This window comes from Eucyclogobius newberryi, unplaced genomic scaffold (assembly GCF_026437365.1).
Source record: "Eucyclogobius newberryi isolate DKJ021-1_F unplaced genomic scaffold, fEucNew1.0.hap1 SCAF_18, whole genome shotgun sequence".
NCBI classification, from domain to species: Eukaryota; Metazoa; Chordata; class Actinopteri; order Gobiiformes; family Gobiidae; genus Eucyclogobius; species Eucyclogobius newberryi.
The window spans coordinates 3,836,182-3,853,288 of NW_027315812.1; the positions used below are offsets into that span (position 1 = coordinate 3,836,182).

A 17,107-nucleotide genomic window follows, 5' to 3' on the forward strand; every position below is an offset into this window, starting at 1 on the left:
CAAAAAGTGTACAAAATACATCTTTAATAGTACAAAGACGAGGTAAACCTGATAATAGTGTATCATGTACTGACCAAAGAGTGGACCCTGTGTAACATGTGCTCTGTGGCAGGTTCACTGTTCCTCCAGGAGCTCAGGGACTGCAGGACTCCTTCATGCGCCCCGGTCCTGGTCCCGGTCCAGAGGGAGTCCTCATCCGCAGACCCTCAGACTTCACTGGGATCAGACCGCTCTCTGGACCCAGCGCTCACCCACACATGATGCAAGGTCAGCTGCTTCACCCCTCACATTTAGACGTTTCACACACACGCGACCGTCTACAGCAGCAACTCACTCACATTTAGACGTTTCACACACACACACACACACACACACACGACCGTCTACAGCAGCAACTCACTCACATTTAGACGTTTCACACACACGCGACCGTCTACAGCAGCAACTCACTCACATTTAGACGTTTCACACACACACACACACACACACACACACGACCGTCTACAGCAGCAACTCACTCAAATTTAGACGTTTCACACACACGACCGTCTACAGCAGTATCTCACTCACATTTAGACGTTTTACACACACACGACCGTGTGCCTTCTAGTTTCTGCAGATGTGCACATGTCACACTGTCAGAGCTTCAGAACTTAAACTACAGAAGCCCAAACATGAACAAAACATCCTTTTTTAGTCTCGCCTGAATATTGTTAATTTGTAATGGTTCTGAGCAGGACATACTTCATTGTGTGCTTATGCTGTTCACTGTACATGATGTTTATCTTGTTGACAACAACTGTGTAAAGTTTCAGAGCTCTGGGAACAGGCATTTTGGTGCTGTTGACCTTTTTGTATCAAAAAGTATATTCAAGTGATCCAAATATGTGCCAACTGTGCCAAACTGCTTTATTACAATTTTAGCTCCTCTATGATCATAAAACATACATTTTGATGTTTTGTAGGCCACTAATAGCAATTATAACTGCTAAAAACAATGTATGTGAAAACGTGTAAATGAGTTAACCCATGAATTTCCCATATAGAGGTGGAAAAAAAATATATTTAATTTATTTTTGTTTTGGTATAATAATACATATATCTAACAAAATGCGGGTCCAAAAGGCTAATAAAATCAGAAAACGTTATGCGTAAAATCTAGTCGCCTCCTGGCCAAAAATTGAGGCTCTTTACAGCCTTTACGCACGAGATTACAGAGGATTTTGTGTGTGGGACCCCTAAGTCCCGCCCACCATTCTAAAGCTATTCTTATTGGCTAGAATAATATGTCAATCAAAGTCCGCCAAGTCATTGCTAACGTTAGCTATGTGGCTAAAAACACGCTAGCTTCGCGCATCGGAAGCAGCACCTTTTTTTTCCTCCGAAGGCTGTAGAGAACAAACCCATGGACGGTCTCATTCTGTAGGCAACAGTCTGAAGAAACACCATCTTAACCATCTGAACCAAACACCATCTTATAAGTCAAACAGGTCATTTGTTATGGACGGAGAAATGCGCCGGACGAGCCTTAATCCTGAATATCATCAGAGAAGAAAACTTTGTTTACTTGACAATATCTCGAAATCGGAAAACTTCAGGAAAAATACAAGTGGATATTGTTTTTCAATGGTTCCTTACGGACAGACTGAGTACAAGGATGTACAGAATTAAAGCCGTTTGTCCATCATAAACAGCAAACAGGACGAAGCTTCAGTTGTAGTCATCTGGACTCAGTTTGAAAAAATAGACGTTTCGACTCTCATCCAGTCTTGGATGAGAGTCGAAACGTCTATTTTTTCAAACTGAGTCCAGATGACTACAACTGAAGCTTTTTCTACTATGGAACACGCCTGGACGAATGAGGGATTACACCGACAGCAAACAGGACATGCGTTTGTAAAAGTTGAGACTTTCTCACAAACTATTGGCAATTGCTTCTTGGGGCATATAATTCAATGTAAATCAATAACATATTCGTTTTGTTGAGAAAATAAGCTTTAAAATGATGTATAACTTGCTGGTATTGACCACGGAAATAAAAGTGATGATGTAAGAGAATATTTGAGATATGGAAAATGCTCGCCGGCGAGCAGGTGGATGGTAACAGGTTTTAAAGGCGCAATGGACGATTTTTCGGCGATTTTGAGAACGCAGGCGGAAGTGCATATGCCCCTCCCCCGTGCGCATGCTCCCCCGTGCGCGTGCGCCTCCCCCGTGCGCGTGCCCCTCCCCCGTGCGCGTGCCCCTCCCCCGTGCGCGTGCCCCTCCCCCGTGCGCGTGCCCCTCCCCCGTGCGCGTGCCCCTCCCCCGTGCGCGTGCCCCTCCCCGTGTAGACTATTACACACACGTGCGTTTGTTTATTGGCGCGACGGATCACATCTCTCGTCTCCCGTAGATTTCCGTCTTTTTCTGAGTCAGCTTGAACTGTCTTTCTCCGTCTTCATTTTGTCCCGTACACTGAGGGAACTATATTATGATAGATCAATGCGCTTAGACACGCGGAAACGTGGGACGAGCCACACGCGGCTGCAGGTGAGCGGTAGGTGCGTTTTATGATTGATACGTGGCAGGACTAATCGGCCGTCCACGCCACGAGGAAATAAGACTGAGATTTGGGCCAAAAAAATCGTCATTCAACCTTTAAATATAGAAATTAAAAGAATCATCGAGGCAATAAAATAAAACATCTATAAAGTCCCATATCATGCAAAATGGACTTTTCAGAGCTTTTGACCTTCTTCCAGTGCTATTGGTGCCTCGTATATGTGCCCAAAGTGGTTTTGTGATTGACTCCTGCAGTCTTTAGCTAGAGAACAGTCTCAATCCTTCCCCTCGGATCAGCAGACAAACTGTTTCAGCCCCTCCTCCTGGAAAGAAGTCCTAGTACACGTGTTCTCACATTTTGCACATATCACACGTACATTACATGTGTATTTTCTGTGTCGTGCGCAGTGTCGCAGCAGTCGTTCTTGCCCCGCTCCGTCCCGGTCCAGCCTCACGCCTCCCACAGCATCATGGGACAGCCCTACATCGAGCTCCGTCACCGCGCCCCCGAGCACCGCCTCCGCCTGCCCTTTCCTGTCCCCGAGCAGGAAGTCCCGCCCTCTCGGCAGCAGCAGGCACTAGCGATGGTGGCTAACGTGGAGCTGGCGGGCGGCGAGGCGATGGAGGAGCATCTGGAGGGAGAGGATTCAGCCGTCAAAGACCTGGAGGACGTAGAAGTCAAAGACCTGGTCGACCTGAACCTCAACTTGGACCCAGAAGACGGTATTAACCACCAGACCTGCCACTGCAGCACGTTTAGAAGTTTAGATTTACTCATATACATACGTATACATATATACATACAAGCCTCTTCTAGACGGGCGGTGAACTGACCGTTGTATATTTCTGCGGTGGCTTTCATTTACCTCCAGAATTGCTCTTCTGCTGCAGTAAATCTGATTTACGTGATTCAGATTAGACAAGTTAACTTGAATTAACTTTGTATTGTGATGGTGATTAGCTGTCTTTTGTCTACTTTGTGTGTCCAACACTCCCGATCTCGGTCTGATCTCGCTCCGATCTCGCTCCGATCTCGCTCCGATCTCGGTCTGATCTCGGTCTAATCCGTTTCTCTGCAGGCAAAGAAGACTTAGACCTTGCTGCTAACGACCTACACTTGGATGACTTCCTGTTGTCTGGTAAATTTGACCTGATAGCCTACGCCGACCCAGAGCTAAACTTTGATAACGCCGACCTGGACCTGGACCCAACGGACCAGGACCGAGACAGGAAGTCGGTGGAGCACTCGAGCAAATCGACGGCCTCCAATCAGATCAAACAGGAAGTGAATCCAGAAGTGAATCAAGTCTCCGCTGTGAGAGCTCCCGCCGTGACTGCAGCCGGCCTCAAGGTAGTGTCCATAAAGGGTTTTCTTCATGGTTCATTCCCACCGCTGCCTGTAGATGGCATGTTAACACCAAATCCCAGTATGAGCCGTGCTGTCGATGGAAAAGAATCAAGTGTTTCTATTCATACATGGGCAATTAGCCTCTGGAGCTAAGGCCGGGCCCTAGGGGGCTCTGGGCCACGGACCCTAGGGGGGGGCGGCCCTAGGGGGCTCGGTCCGGTCTGGAGCCCCCTAGGGTCCGGTCTGGAGCCTCTAGCCTAGTTGCTGAGTTTGTTGCTGTATACCACATAAATGTAGTTCTTCATGCTAAATAACACAAATCCATATCGAGTTCAGAAGTGGAGTTGTTTTGATAGTTTTTTTGATTCTTCTGGTTAAGGGCGATTGCTTTGGCTTATTGCAGTATTTTCTTTTTAAAATCGTTAGTGTATTTTTACTTTTTCACATTTAGTCCGGGCAACTCGAGGCTCTTAAGTGTCTTCTTTATTGGTTTGGCCTAAGTTCTTCCATCTTTCCAGGGGAAGGCGGAGGGTTCACCTGTTCAGAGTCAAGCCCTGCCCACGTCCTTGGCCACAGGTAACTTGCTATGACATGACCTTCAGTCACGGCGTTTGGCCCAGACCTGGGTCCAGCGTGGATCCAAAGCAGACTTTACTTCTGGACTTGACAAAACGTAGATCTTCACAGTTTGGACTTTAGTGTCACCGTGTGTACGTTTGTAATGACCTTCCTAGAAACTGAATTCACCCAATTTCTCACGTTTTCAAACTTGTTTCTTCCTCTCACAAACCCTCGTGCACTTCCCAAGTCTTCACGTGCATGAGCTTTAGTGCACGTCTCAGACACATGCACAACTGTCCGTGCGATGCTGGTCCTTCTTGCTTCTCTCCGCCTTCAGTGTCTTTCCTCTGCGTCTCGATCCACGCAGACGTTTTCACAACCAATAACTTTAATACTTCAGTTAGTCGGGTTCTTCCCTTAAATTCCACTTATATTTTTTCTGCCTCTCAGCTCCTCAGCGTGTTTTCCAGCAGAGAGCGTTGGGGCCTTCGTCTCTTGCCCCTCAGAGTCTCCATCCTCGCGTGGTTCTGAACCCTCAAATCCAGTCTCAAAACCAGACCCCGGTCACGACCTTGGCCCCATCCGAGGGCCAGGCGGACCTCCAGGACCCGACCAAAGCGCGGCCTCTGCTCCTGGAGGAACAGCCGCTCCTCCTCCAGGACCTGCTGGACCAGGAGAGGCAGGAGCAGCAGCAACAGAAGCAGATGCAGGCGCTGATCAGGCAGAGGTCCGGCACCGAGCAGCCCTTTCCCAACATGGGTAAGACCGACCAGGACCGAGCCCGAGCCAGATACTCCCCGGGACTACCATTCTGCGCCACAAAAACTCTTTCTGTCAATTCATAACGCCGTTTTGTCAAGATATTTGCCTTTCACAGTCACAAAGAACAGTTCTCCTGGGGCAGAGGCAGAATGGCACTTTTTAACTTAATATTTAAAAACACGGCGGTGAAATGGAGGTTGTGTTGAGTTTGCGTTTGGCAGAAGACTCTGAGGCTGCTCCTCTGATCCTCCTTTATAAAGCCAGTGTGCTTTCTCCCTCCGGCTCCACAGTCGCGTTGTGAAGTGGAGGTTTCACCATTCCACGGCTTTAAGTTACTTTATAAAAGCTGAATGTCCTCGAGAGACACGAAACTGGAATCTACCTGCAAACAAAGTTTTGGCCAGTCTGTGTCAAAAAACAGGAAATGAAAGCTTCTGTCTTAATACATTTAAAACGTCTTCAAACCGTCTTTACCTTTTGTCTGTTTTTAGCTGGTTGAACTGGAACCTCTGCATCATCCTTCAAAAATGGACTCAGACCACAGAGCCGTGTCTGATCTATGACGTGCTGTAGACATTCTAATCGTGCGTCTGTATCGTGCCGGTATCGTGCCGGTATCGTGCCGGTATGGCGTCTGTATGGTGCCGGTATGGCGTCTGTATGGTGCCGGTATGGCGTCTGTATGGTGCCGGTATGGCGTCTGTATGGTGCTGGTATGGCGTCAGTATGGTGCCGGTGTGGCGTCTGTATGGTGCCGGTGTGGCGTCTGTATGGTGCCGGTGTGGCGTCTGTATGGTGCCGGTATGGCGTCTGTATGGTGCCGGTATGGCGTCTGTATGGTGCCGGTATGGCGTCTGTATGGTGCCGGTATGGCGTCAGTATCGTGCCGGTATGGCGTCAGTATGGTGCCGGTGTGGCGTCTGTATGGTGCCGGTGTGGCGTCTGTATGGTGCCGGTATCATGCCGGTGTGGCGTCTGTATGGTGCCGGTATGGCGTCTGTATGGTGCCGGTATGGCGTCTGTATGGTGCCGGTATGGCGTCTGTATGGTGCCGGTATGGCGTCTGTATGGTGCCGGTATGGCGTCTGTATGGTGCCGGTATGGCGTCTGTATGGTGCCGCTATCGTGCCGATGTGACGTCTGTATCGTGCCGCTATTGTGCCGGTATGGCGTCTGTATCGTGCCGGTATGGCGTCTGTATCGTGCCGGTATGGCGTCTGTATGGTGCCGGTATGGCGTCTGTATGGTGCCGGTATGGCGTCAGTATGGTGCCGGTGTGGCGTCTGTATGGTGCCGGTGTGGCGTCTGTATGGTGCCGGTATGGCGTCTGTATGGTGCCGGTATGGCGTCTGTATGGTGCCGGTATGGCGTCTGTATGGTGCCGGTATGGCGTCTGTATGGTGCCGGTATGGCGTCTGTATGGTGCCGGTATCGTGCCGGTATGGTGCCGGTGTGGCGTCTGTATGGTGCCGGTATGGCGTCAGTATCGTGCCGGTATGGCGTCTGTATGGTGCCGCTATCGTGCCGATGTGACGTCTGTATCGTGCCGCTATCGTGCCGGTATGGCGTCTGTATCGTGCCGCTATTGTGCCGGTATGGCGTCTGTATGGTGCCGGTATGGCGTCTGTATGGTGCCGGTATGGCGTCTGTATGGTGCCGGTATGGCGTCAGTATCGTGCCGGTATGGCGTCAGTATGGTGCCGGTGTGGCGTCTGTATGGTGCCGGTATGGCGTCTGTATGGTGCCGGTATGGCGTCTGTATGGTGCCGGTATGGCGTCTGTATGGTGCCGGTATGGTGCCGGTATGGCGTCTGTATGGTGCCGGTATGGCGTCTGTATGGTGCCGGTATCGTGCCGGTATGGTGCCGGTGTGGCGTCTGTATGGTGCCTGTATGGTGCCGGTATGGCGTCAGTATCGTGCCGGTGTGGCGTCAGTATGGTGCCGGTGTGGCGTCTGTATGGTGCCGGTGTGGCGTCTGTATGGTGCCGGTATCATGCCGGTGTGGCGTCTGTATGGCGCCGGTATGGCGTCTGTATGGTGCCGGTATGGCGTCTGTATGGTGCCGGTATGGCGTCTGTATGGTGCCGGTATGGCGTCTGTATGGTGCCGGTATGGCGTCTGTATGGTGCCGGTATGGCGTCTGTATGGTGCCGGTATGGCGTCTGTATGGTGCCGGTATCGTGCCGGTATGGTGCCGGTGTGGCGTCTGTATGGTGCCGGTATGGCGTCTGTATGGTGCCGGTATGGCGTCAGTATCGTGCCGGTATGGCGTCTGTATGGTGCCGCTATCGTGCCGATGTGACGTCTGTATCGTGCCGCTATTGTGCCGGTATGGCGTCTGTATCGTGCCGGTATGGCGTCTGTATCGTGCTGGTATCGTGCCGGTATCGTGCTGGTATCGTGCCGCTATTGTGCCGGTATGGCGTCTGTATCGTGCCGCTATCGTGCCGGTGTGGCGTCGGTATCGTGCCGGTGTGGCGTCTGTATCGTGCCGGTGTGGCGTCTGTATCGTGCCGGTATGGCGTCTGTATCGTGCCGGTATGGCGTCGGTATCGTGCCGGTGCCGGTATGGCGTCGGTATGGTGCCGGTATGGCGTCGGTATGGCGCCGGTATCGTGCCGGTATGGCGTCTGTATCGTGCCGGTATGGCGTCTGTATCGTGCCGGTATGGCGTCTGTATCGTGCCGGTATGGCGTCTGTATCGTGCCGGTATGGCGTCTGTATCGTGCCGGTATGGCGTCTGTATCGTGCCGGTATGGCGTCTGTATCGTGCCGGTATGACGTCTGTATCGTGCCGGTATGGCGTCTGTATCGTGCCGGTATGGCGTCTGTATCGTGCCGGTATGGCGTCTGTATCGTGCCGGTATGGCGTCTGTATCGTGCCGGTATGGCGTCGGTATCGTGCCGGTATGGCGTCTGTATCGTGCCGGTATGGCGTCTGTATCGTGCCGGTATGGCGTCGGTATCGTGCCGGTATGGTGCAGGAGTCATGCTGCAGTAGGTGTACATCGACATGATTCAGATGAACTGCTCATGTGAAATGACTGAAAATCACTGAGGAGCACTTCTGAAACCACCTGATGACCTCATGCAGTGAGTCCAAGCTCTTAAGAGCCTCTAAAAATGCTAATAAAAGAAAACACAGCCACAGGTTTGTTTGATGGGGAAACAACATGATAACATGGTTCAAAACTCAGGACTAAACCAGGTCTAACGCAGGACTGAACCAGGTCTAACGCAGGACTAAACCAGGTCTAACGCAGGACTGAACCAGGTCTAACTTAGGACTAAACCAGGTCTAACGCAGGACTAAACCAGGTCTAACGCAGGACTGAACCAGGTCCAACTTAGGACTGAACTAGGTCTAAACCGGGACTAAACCAGGACTATACCAGGTCTAACTCGGGACTAAACCAAGTCTAACTCGGGACTAAACCTAGTCCTGTCCTCTGCGTTTTGGTTCCTCAGACTTCGACTCGATCTCGGACCCGATCATGAAGGCCAAAATGGTGGCCCTGAAGGGGATCAATAAGTTCATGGCTCAGGGGCCTCTGGGGCTGAACTCCATGGTGCGGCTCCAGCAGCAGCCTGCAGTTCCCAGCACCGCTCAGGAGGGGGCGCCACCGACCCCTCTGCCGGCCGCACAGGTAAACGCTATGTCCAGAAGAAAAGAAGCCTGTTCTAGATCCTTCTTCTCTGTCCAGTGAGTTCGCATCTCAGCTAGCCTAGCACCTCATCTCTCTTTGTTATGGTCGTGATCACATGACTCTGTTTGACCAATGAAAAATCGTCCTTCACAGGGCAGAGAAGATGAGTTTGAGGACAAAGAGTGACCTGTAGTAGCCTCTACACCATTGTAGCCGTGCACCCACAAGCCGGTCATGGAATGAGTGATGCGGGTTGAGAAGGTTGTGCTGCCCAGATCATGTTTAGAGCCTGATTTTGTGTTCTCAGGACGGGACGCTGAATCCTCTGATGGTGCGACCCACTCCTCCAAACTTTGGCCCAGGTTTTGTCAGTGAGTATTTCATTTCTACAGGAGCTTCACCGAGCACTGCTTTTACTACCATAGTCTTACTACTTCTTTTACTACCATAGTCCTTCTACTACCATAGTCCTACCACTTCCTTTTACTACCATAGTCCTACTACTACCATAGTCCTACTACCATAGTCATTTTACTACCATAGTCCTTTTACTACCATAGTCCTTTTACTACCATAGTCCTACTACTTCCTTTTACTACCATAGTCCTTTTACTACCATAGTCCTACTACTAATAGTCCATAGTCCTTTTACTACCATAGTCCTACTACTTCCTTTTACTACCATAGTCCTACTACTACCATAGTCCTTTTACTACCATAGTCCTACTACTTCCTTTTACTACCATAGTCCTACTACTACCATAGTCCTTTTACTACCATAGTCCTTTTACTACCATAGTCCTACTACTACCATAGTCCTTTTACTACCATAGTCCTACTACTACCATAGTCCTTTTACTACCATAGTCCTACTACTACCATAGTCCTTTTACTACCATAGTCCTTCTACTTCCTTTTACTACCATAGTCCTTTTACTACCATAGTCCTTTTACTACCATAGTCCTTTTACTACCATAGTCCTTTTACTACCATAGTCCTTTTACTACCATAGTCCTTCTACTTCCTTTTACTACCATAGTCCTTTTACTACCATAGTCCTTTTACTACCATAGTCTTACTACTACTATAGTCCTTCTACTTCCTTTTACTACCATAGTCCTACTACTACCAGAAGGACTATTTTTCCTGACCCCTCGGCCTCCTGACCCCTCGGCCTCCTGACCGTCCTTGTAAAGCCTCTAAAGCGTTGCGTTTGCCGCCCGCAGACGAGGGTCAGCGGCGTCAGTACGAGGAGTGGCTGGGAGAGACGCAGCGGCTGCTCCAGATGCAACAGCGCCTCCTGGAGGATCAGATCGCAGCGCACCGTAAAACCAAGAAGGCTCTGTCCGCCAAACAGAGGACGGCCAAGAAGGCGGGACGGCCCTTTGCCGAGGAGGACGCCGCCCAACTGCGTCACGTGACCGAACAGCAGGGGGCGGTGCAGAAGCAGCTGGATCAGGTGATTAATGGTCATATTGGGGTTCTGTGTGGGTTTAATGGTCATATTGGGGTTCTGTGTGGGTTTAATGGTCATATTGGGGTTCTGTGTGGGTTTAATGGTCATATTGGGGTTCCGTGTGGGTTTAATGGTCATATTGGGGTTCCGTGTGGGTTTAATGGTCAATTGGGGTTCCGTGTGGGTTTAATGGTCATATTGGGGTTCCGTTCCGTGTGGGTTTAATGGTCATATTGGGGTTCCGTGTGGGTTTAATGGTCATATTGGGGTTCTGTGTGGGTTTAATGGTCATATTGGGGTTCCGTGTGGGTTTAATGGTCCTATTGGGGTTCTGTGTGGGTTTAATGGTCATATTGGGGTTCCGTGTGGGTTTAATGGTCATATTGGGGTTCCGTGTGGGTTTAATGGTCATTGGGGTTCCGTGTGGGTTTAATGGTCATTGGGGTTCTGTGTGGGTTTAATGGTCATATTGGGGTTCCGTGTGGGTTTAATGGTCATATTGGGGTTCCGTGTGGGTTTAATGGTCATTGGGGTTCCGTGTGGGTTTAATGGTCATATTGGGGTTCCGTGTGGGTTTAATGGTCATTGGGGTTCCGTGTGGGTTTAATGGTCATATTGGGGTTCCGTGTGGGTTTAATGGTCATATTGGGGTTCCGTGTGGGTTTAATGGTCATTGGGGTTCTGTGTGGGTTTAATGGTCATATTGGGGTTCCGTGTGGGTTTAATGGTCATATTGGGGTTCTGTGTGGGTTTAATGGTCATATTGGGGTTCCGTGTGGGTTTAATGGTCATATTGGGGTTCCGTGTGGGTTTAATGGTCATATTGGGGTTCCGTGTGGGTTTAATGGTCATATTGGGGTTCCGTGTGGGTTTAATGGTCATTGGGGTTCCGTGTGGGTTTAATGGTCATATTGGGGTTCCGTGTGGGTTTAATGGTCATTGGGGTTCCGTGTGGGTTTAATGGTCATATTGGGGTTCCGTGTGGGTTTAATGGTCATATTGGGGTTCCGTGTGGGTTTAATGGTCATTGGGGTTCTGTGTGGGTTTAATGGTCATATTGGGGTTCCGTGTGGGTTTAATGGTCATATTGGGGTTCTGTGTGGGTTTAATGGTCATATTGGGGTTCCGTGTGGGTTTAATGGTCATATTGGGGTTCCGTGTGGGTTTAATGGTCATATTGGGGTTCCGTGTGGGTTTAATGGTCATTGGGGTTCTGTGTGGGTTTAATGGTCATATTGGGGTTCCGTGTGGGTTTAATGGTCATATTGGGGTTCTGTGTGGGTTTAATGGTCATATTGGGGTTCCGTGTGGGTTTAATGGTCATATTGGGGTTCCGTGTGGGTTTAATGGTCATTGGGGTTCTGTGTTGGTTTAATGGTAATTTTCGGGGTCCCTGGGGGTCAGTGGACACACTGAAACGTTTCATGTTTGGAGTGGACACACTGAAACTTTTCATGTTTGGAGTAGACACACTGAAACGTTTCATGTCGTTTGGAGTGGACACACAAACGTTTCATGTCATTGGAGTGGACACAAACGTTTCATGTCATTGGAGTGGACACACTGAAACGTTTCATGTCATTGGAGTGGACACACTGAAACGTTTCATGTCATTGGAGTGGACACACTGAAACGTTTCATGTCATTGGAGTGGACACACTGAAACGTTTCATGTCATTGGAGTGGACAAAATGAAACGTTCCATGTGTGCCGTGGACAAACTGAAACGTCTCGTGTGTAGAGTGGACACACTGAAACGTCTCGTATGTGGACACACTGAAACGTCTCATATGTGGACACACTGAAACGTCTCGTATGTGGACACACTGAAACGTCTCATATGTGGACACACTGAAACGTCTCATATGTGGACACACTGAAACGTCTCATATGTGGACACACTGAAACGTCTCATATGTGGACACACTGAAACGTCTCACGTGTGGAGTGGATACATTGAAACGTTCCATGTTTGGAGTGGACACACTGAAACGTCCCGTGTTTGGAGTGGACACACTGAAACGTCTCGTGTTTGGAGTGGACACACTGAAACGTCTCGTGTCATTTTCTTTGTCCAGATTCGGAAGCAGCAGAAAGACCACTGTGAGCTGATCGAGGATTACAGGTCCAAGCACCAGCCGCGCACACTGCAGACCCCCGCTCCCGGCCCCGGGCCCCTGGCTCCTCCTGGACCTCCTGTCGGGCCGGGGCTGATGCAGCAGCAGATGGGGCCCATGCAGCACCCTCCACGTGTCCCAGGTTTGGGCCCCGGAGCCGCAGGATGGGCCCCAGTGCAAGCGATTGGTCCTGGGGTCATGGCCCAAAGAATGCCACCTCACATCCCTCCTCAGATGGGCCCCCAGCCTGTGATGGGCCCCCAACCTGTGATGGGCCCCCAGCCAGTGATGGGCCCCCAGCCAGTGATGGGCCCCCAGCCTGTGATGGGACCCCAGCCTGTGATGGGCCCCCAGCCTCAGATGGGCCCCCAGCCTCAGATGGGCCCCCAGCCTCCAGCACAGAGACCGGGGTTTAACCAGGGGGCCAACGGCGCCGCAGATGCCCCCACTCATCACGTGAGAATATATAAATGACCCTTAAGGGGCCCTCAAGTGTCCAGATGAGTTTGTGCTGATAGAGCTTCTGTGGCAGGTGAAGTTTGACGACAACAACCCGTTCAGTGAAGGCTTCCAGGAGCGAGAGCGCCGAGAGCGCCTGAGGGAGCAGCAGGAGCGCCAGAGAGTGCAGCTCATGCATGAGGTCATGACCCCGCCACGCCCTCACACAAGTTTTTAACCCGGTCTGTCCTGCTCAGCTCATGATGGTGTTTGCTGGTTTTATCTTCAGGTGGAGAGGCACCGTTCACTGCAGCAGAGGATCGAGCTGGAGCAGCAGAGCATGCTGGGAGCTGGCCCGCGCCCCCCCCTTCTCCCCTCTAACCCTCCTACAGACAGTTTGTCTCAGATGCCCTTCTTCAGCTCAGAACTGCCCCAGGACTTCCTGCAGTCGCCCCTGTCTCGCCCTCCGGCCCCGCACCAGCAGAACCCGCTCAACCTGGGCTTTAGCGGCGCTCAGCTCCACCCTCACCAGCAGATGGAGCTGCAGAGCCGGGCGCGGCACTCCGGCACCCCTGCTCCTGCCGGGATGGGTGCTCCTGCCGGGATGGGTGCATCTGGAGCTCAGCGCTTTGGTCACGACTCGTCATCATCGTCACCGTCAACGCCGCGTCACTCGCTCCAGCTCCACGCCGACGTTCTGCTCGACGACAAGAAGAACCGCAAGAAGGGAGAGGGCGGAGACAGGACGCCGCTCTCCACGCACTCTGATGACATCACGGCCCCGCCCACTCCTGCACACTCTGACACGGCCTGCTCCACGCCCACCAGGCCTGGTGCAGACCAATCAGAGCTCTTTTCTCTGGCTCCATCCTCTGAGCTGGAGAGGCAGCTGTCGGTCGCTGCTGCGGCCGAGGACAGAGGCTCCGTCCTGGGCAGAGACTCTCTCAGAGGGCCCCTGTCTGCTGGAGGTCGGCTGGAGGTCAAGGTCGGCATGGACACTTTTGTTTGTTCAGTGAGTGTGTTTTTCCTGCTGCCACAGATCTGTTCAAACGTCATGATGCTGTTTCAGGAGGAGCGCGTGGAGGGCAGAGCTTGTTCTGGTGGAGTCAAGATGGAGGACGCTGAGACGGGGGACAGTGGGAAAGAACTACTGCGACACTTACTGAAGGAGAAGTCTCCCTCGGCCACGCCTCTGTCCACGCCTCACGACACCACGCTCAGGCAGATGTCCGTCGACAGCGTGAGGTCCGAGGAAGAAGAATTCCTCAACAACTCGGTGAGAAACACAACTGGAGGACAAAATCACAGACCTGACCTGTAAGATTAGGTGCTCTTTTCCATTTCCAAAGCTAAACTCTATGTTTTGGGGGGTTTTCTAGCTTCTTTATCCAGTAATGTCAGATGTAAACGCCTCCATCTCTGTCATTGAGGGCTGGTTTGGTCCAGAACAGCAGCAGAACCATAGTAACGGCCTGGTCTTGTTGCAGGGGCGTCTGGACAGTCCTGGTGTTGACCTGGATAAAAAAGCTCGTTTTAAGAGACTGAACCGCCCTGAGAAAGAAAAGCCTCAGAGCAAATACAAACGCAGGAAACGAGACGACGATGAGCTGCTCCACTCCAACTCCACCGGCTCCGACACCATCATCACCCACCTGCGGCAGGTAAGAGCACCTGCCCCGCCTGAGGACAGGCCTGTAACACTCTTTCATCTCACTCTGTTACACTCTTTCATCTCACTCTGTTACACTCTTTCATCTCACTCTGTTACACTCTTTCATCTCACTCTGTTACACTCTTTCATCTCACTCTGTTACACTCTTTCATCTCACTCTGTTACACTCTTTCATCTCACTCTGTTACACTCTTTCATCTCACTCTGTTACACTCTCATCTCACTCTGTTACACTCTTTCATCCGTTACTCTTTTATCTCACTGTTACACTCTTTCAGCTCACTCTGTTACACTCTTTTATCTGTTACACTCTTTCATCTCACTCTGTTTCAATCTTTCATCTGTTACACTCTTTCATCTCATTCTGTTACACTCCTTCATCTCACTCTGTTACACTCTCATCTCACTCTGTTACACCATCTCACTCTGTTACACTCCATCTCACTCCGTTACACTCTCATCTCACTCCGTTACACTCTCATCTCACTCCGTTACACTCTCATCTCACTCTGTTACACTCTCATCTCACTCTGTTACACCATCTCACTCTGTTACACTCCATCTCACTCCGTTACACTCTCATCTCACTCCGTTACACTCTCATCTCACTCTGTTACACTCTCATCTCACTCTGTTACACTCTCATCTCACTCTGTTACACTCTCATCTCACTCTGTTACACTCTCATCTCACTCTGTTACACTCTTTCATCTCACTCTGTTACACTCCATCTCACTCTGTTACACTCTTTCATCTGTTACACTCTTTCATCTCACTCTGTTACACTCTCATCTCACTCTGTTACACTCTCATCTCACTCTGTTACACTCTCATCTCACTCTGTTACACCATCTCACTCTGTTACACCATCTCACTCTGTTACACTCTCATCTCACTCTGTTACACTCTTTCATCTCACTCTGTTACACTCTTTCATCTCACTCTGTTACACTCCATCTCACTCTGTTACACTCTTTCATCTGTTACACTCTTTCATCTCACTCTGTTACACTCTTTCATCTCACTCTGTTACACTCTTTCATCTCACTCTGTTACACTCTTTCATCTCACTCTGTTACACTCTTTCATCTCACTCTGTTACACTCTTTCATCTCACTCTGTTACACCATCTCACTCTGTTACACTCTTTCATCTCACTCTGTTACACTCCATCTCACTCTGTTACACTCCATCTCACTCTGTTACACTCCATCTCACTCTGTTACACTCCATCTCACTCTGTTACACTCTTTCATCTGTTACACTCTTTCATCTGTTACACTCTTTCATCTCACTCTGTTACACTCATCTCACTCTGTTACACCATCTCACTCTGTTACACCATCTCACTCTGTTACACTCTTTCATCTCACTCCGTTATATTCTTTCATCTCACTCTGTTACACTCCATCTCACTCTGTTACACTCTTTCATCTCACTCTGTTACACTCTTTCATCTCACTCTGTTACACTCCATCTCACTCTGTTACACTCTTTCATCTCACTCTGTTACACTCCATCTCACTCTGTTACACTCCATCTCACTCTGTTACTCTTTCATCTCACTCTGTTACACTATTTCATCTCACTCTGTTACACTCTTTCATCTCACTCTGTTACACTCTTTCATCTCACTCTGTTACATTCTTTCATCTCACTCTGTTACACTCTTTCATATCACTCTGTTACACTCTTTCATCTCACTCTGTTACACTCTTTCCTCTCACTCTGTTACACTCCATCTCACTCTTTCATCTCACTCTGTTACACTCTTTCATCTCACTCTGTTACACTCTTTCATCTCACTCTGTTACACTCTTTCATCTCACTCTGTTACACTCTTTCATCTCACTCTGTTACACTCTTTCATCTCACTCTGTTACACTCTTTCATCTCACTCTGTTACACTCTTTCATCTCACTCTGTTACTCTTTCATCTCACTCTGTTACACTCTTTCATCTCACTCTGTTACACTCTTTCATCTCACTCTGTTACACTCTTTCATCTCACTCTGTTACACTCTTTCATCTCACTCTGTTACACTCTTTCATCTCACTCTGTTACACTCTTTCATCTCACTCTGTTACACTCTTTCATCTCACTCTGTTACACTCTTTCATCTCACTCTGTTACACTCTTTCATCTCACTCTGTTACTCTTTCATCTCACTCTGTTACACTCTTTCATCTCACTCTGTTACACTCTTTCATCTCACTCTGTTACACTCTTTCATCTCACTCTGTTACACTCTTTCATCTCACTCTGTTACTCTTCTCTTGCAGTTGTCGGTTCTTCCTCTGATGGAGCCGGTGCTCAGAGTGGACCTCTCGCTCTTCCCTCCGTACGGCAGCTCTTCTCTGGGCTCAGACTCCAGACTCTCAGGCTCCTTTGGAAACGCCTGTTTGGACGGAGTCACAGATTATTACTCACAGCTCATCTACAAGGTAACGGCTCATCTCCATGGTAACAGAGACACACCTTATTACTCTCATCTCCATGGTAACAGAGACACACCTTATTACTCTCATCTCCATGGTAACAGACACACCTTATTACTCA

The 17,107-nt window shown here is 49.8% G+C and overlaps 1 protein-coding gene across 1 annotated transcript in view; it reads left to right on the forward strand.

The window, feature by feature from the left end:
* Positions 1-17,107, forward strand: part of LOC140364296 (histone-lysine N-methyltransferase 2C-like) — a 102,499-nt gene that overhangs the window by 58,327 nt on the left and 27,065 nt on the right. Inside the window, exons 45-58 of the mRNA XM_072450390.1 lie at positions 113-267; positions 2,953-3,267; positions 3,624-3,895; positions 4,411-4,468; positions 4,904-5,212; positions 8,685-8,863; positions 9,171-9,234; positions 10,091-10,323; positions 12,399-12,893; positions 12,970-13,077; positions 13,165-13,860; positions 13,945-14,151; positions 14,363-14,536; positions 16,831-16,992. Coding sequence (XP_072306491.1) covers positions 113-267; positions 2,953-3,267; positions 3,624-3,895; positions 4,411-4,468; positions 4,904-5,212; positions 8,685-8,863; positions 9,171-9,234; positions 10,091-10,323; positions 12,399-12,893; positions 12,970-13,077; positions 13,165-13,860; positions 13,945-14,151; positions 14,363-14,536; positions 16,831-16,992 — 3,427 coding nt within the window. The remainder of the gene's footprint in view (positions 1-112; positions 268-2,952; positions 3,268-3,623; positions 3,896-4,410; positions 4,469-4,903; positions 5,213-8,684; positions 8,864-9,170; positions 9,235-10,090; positions 10,324-12,398; positions 12,894-12,969; positions 13,078-13,164; positions 13,861-13,944; positions 14,152-14,362; positions 14,537-16,830; positions 16,993-17,107) is intronic.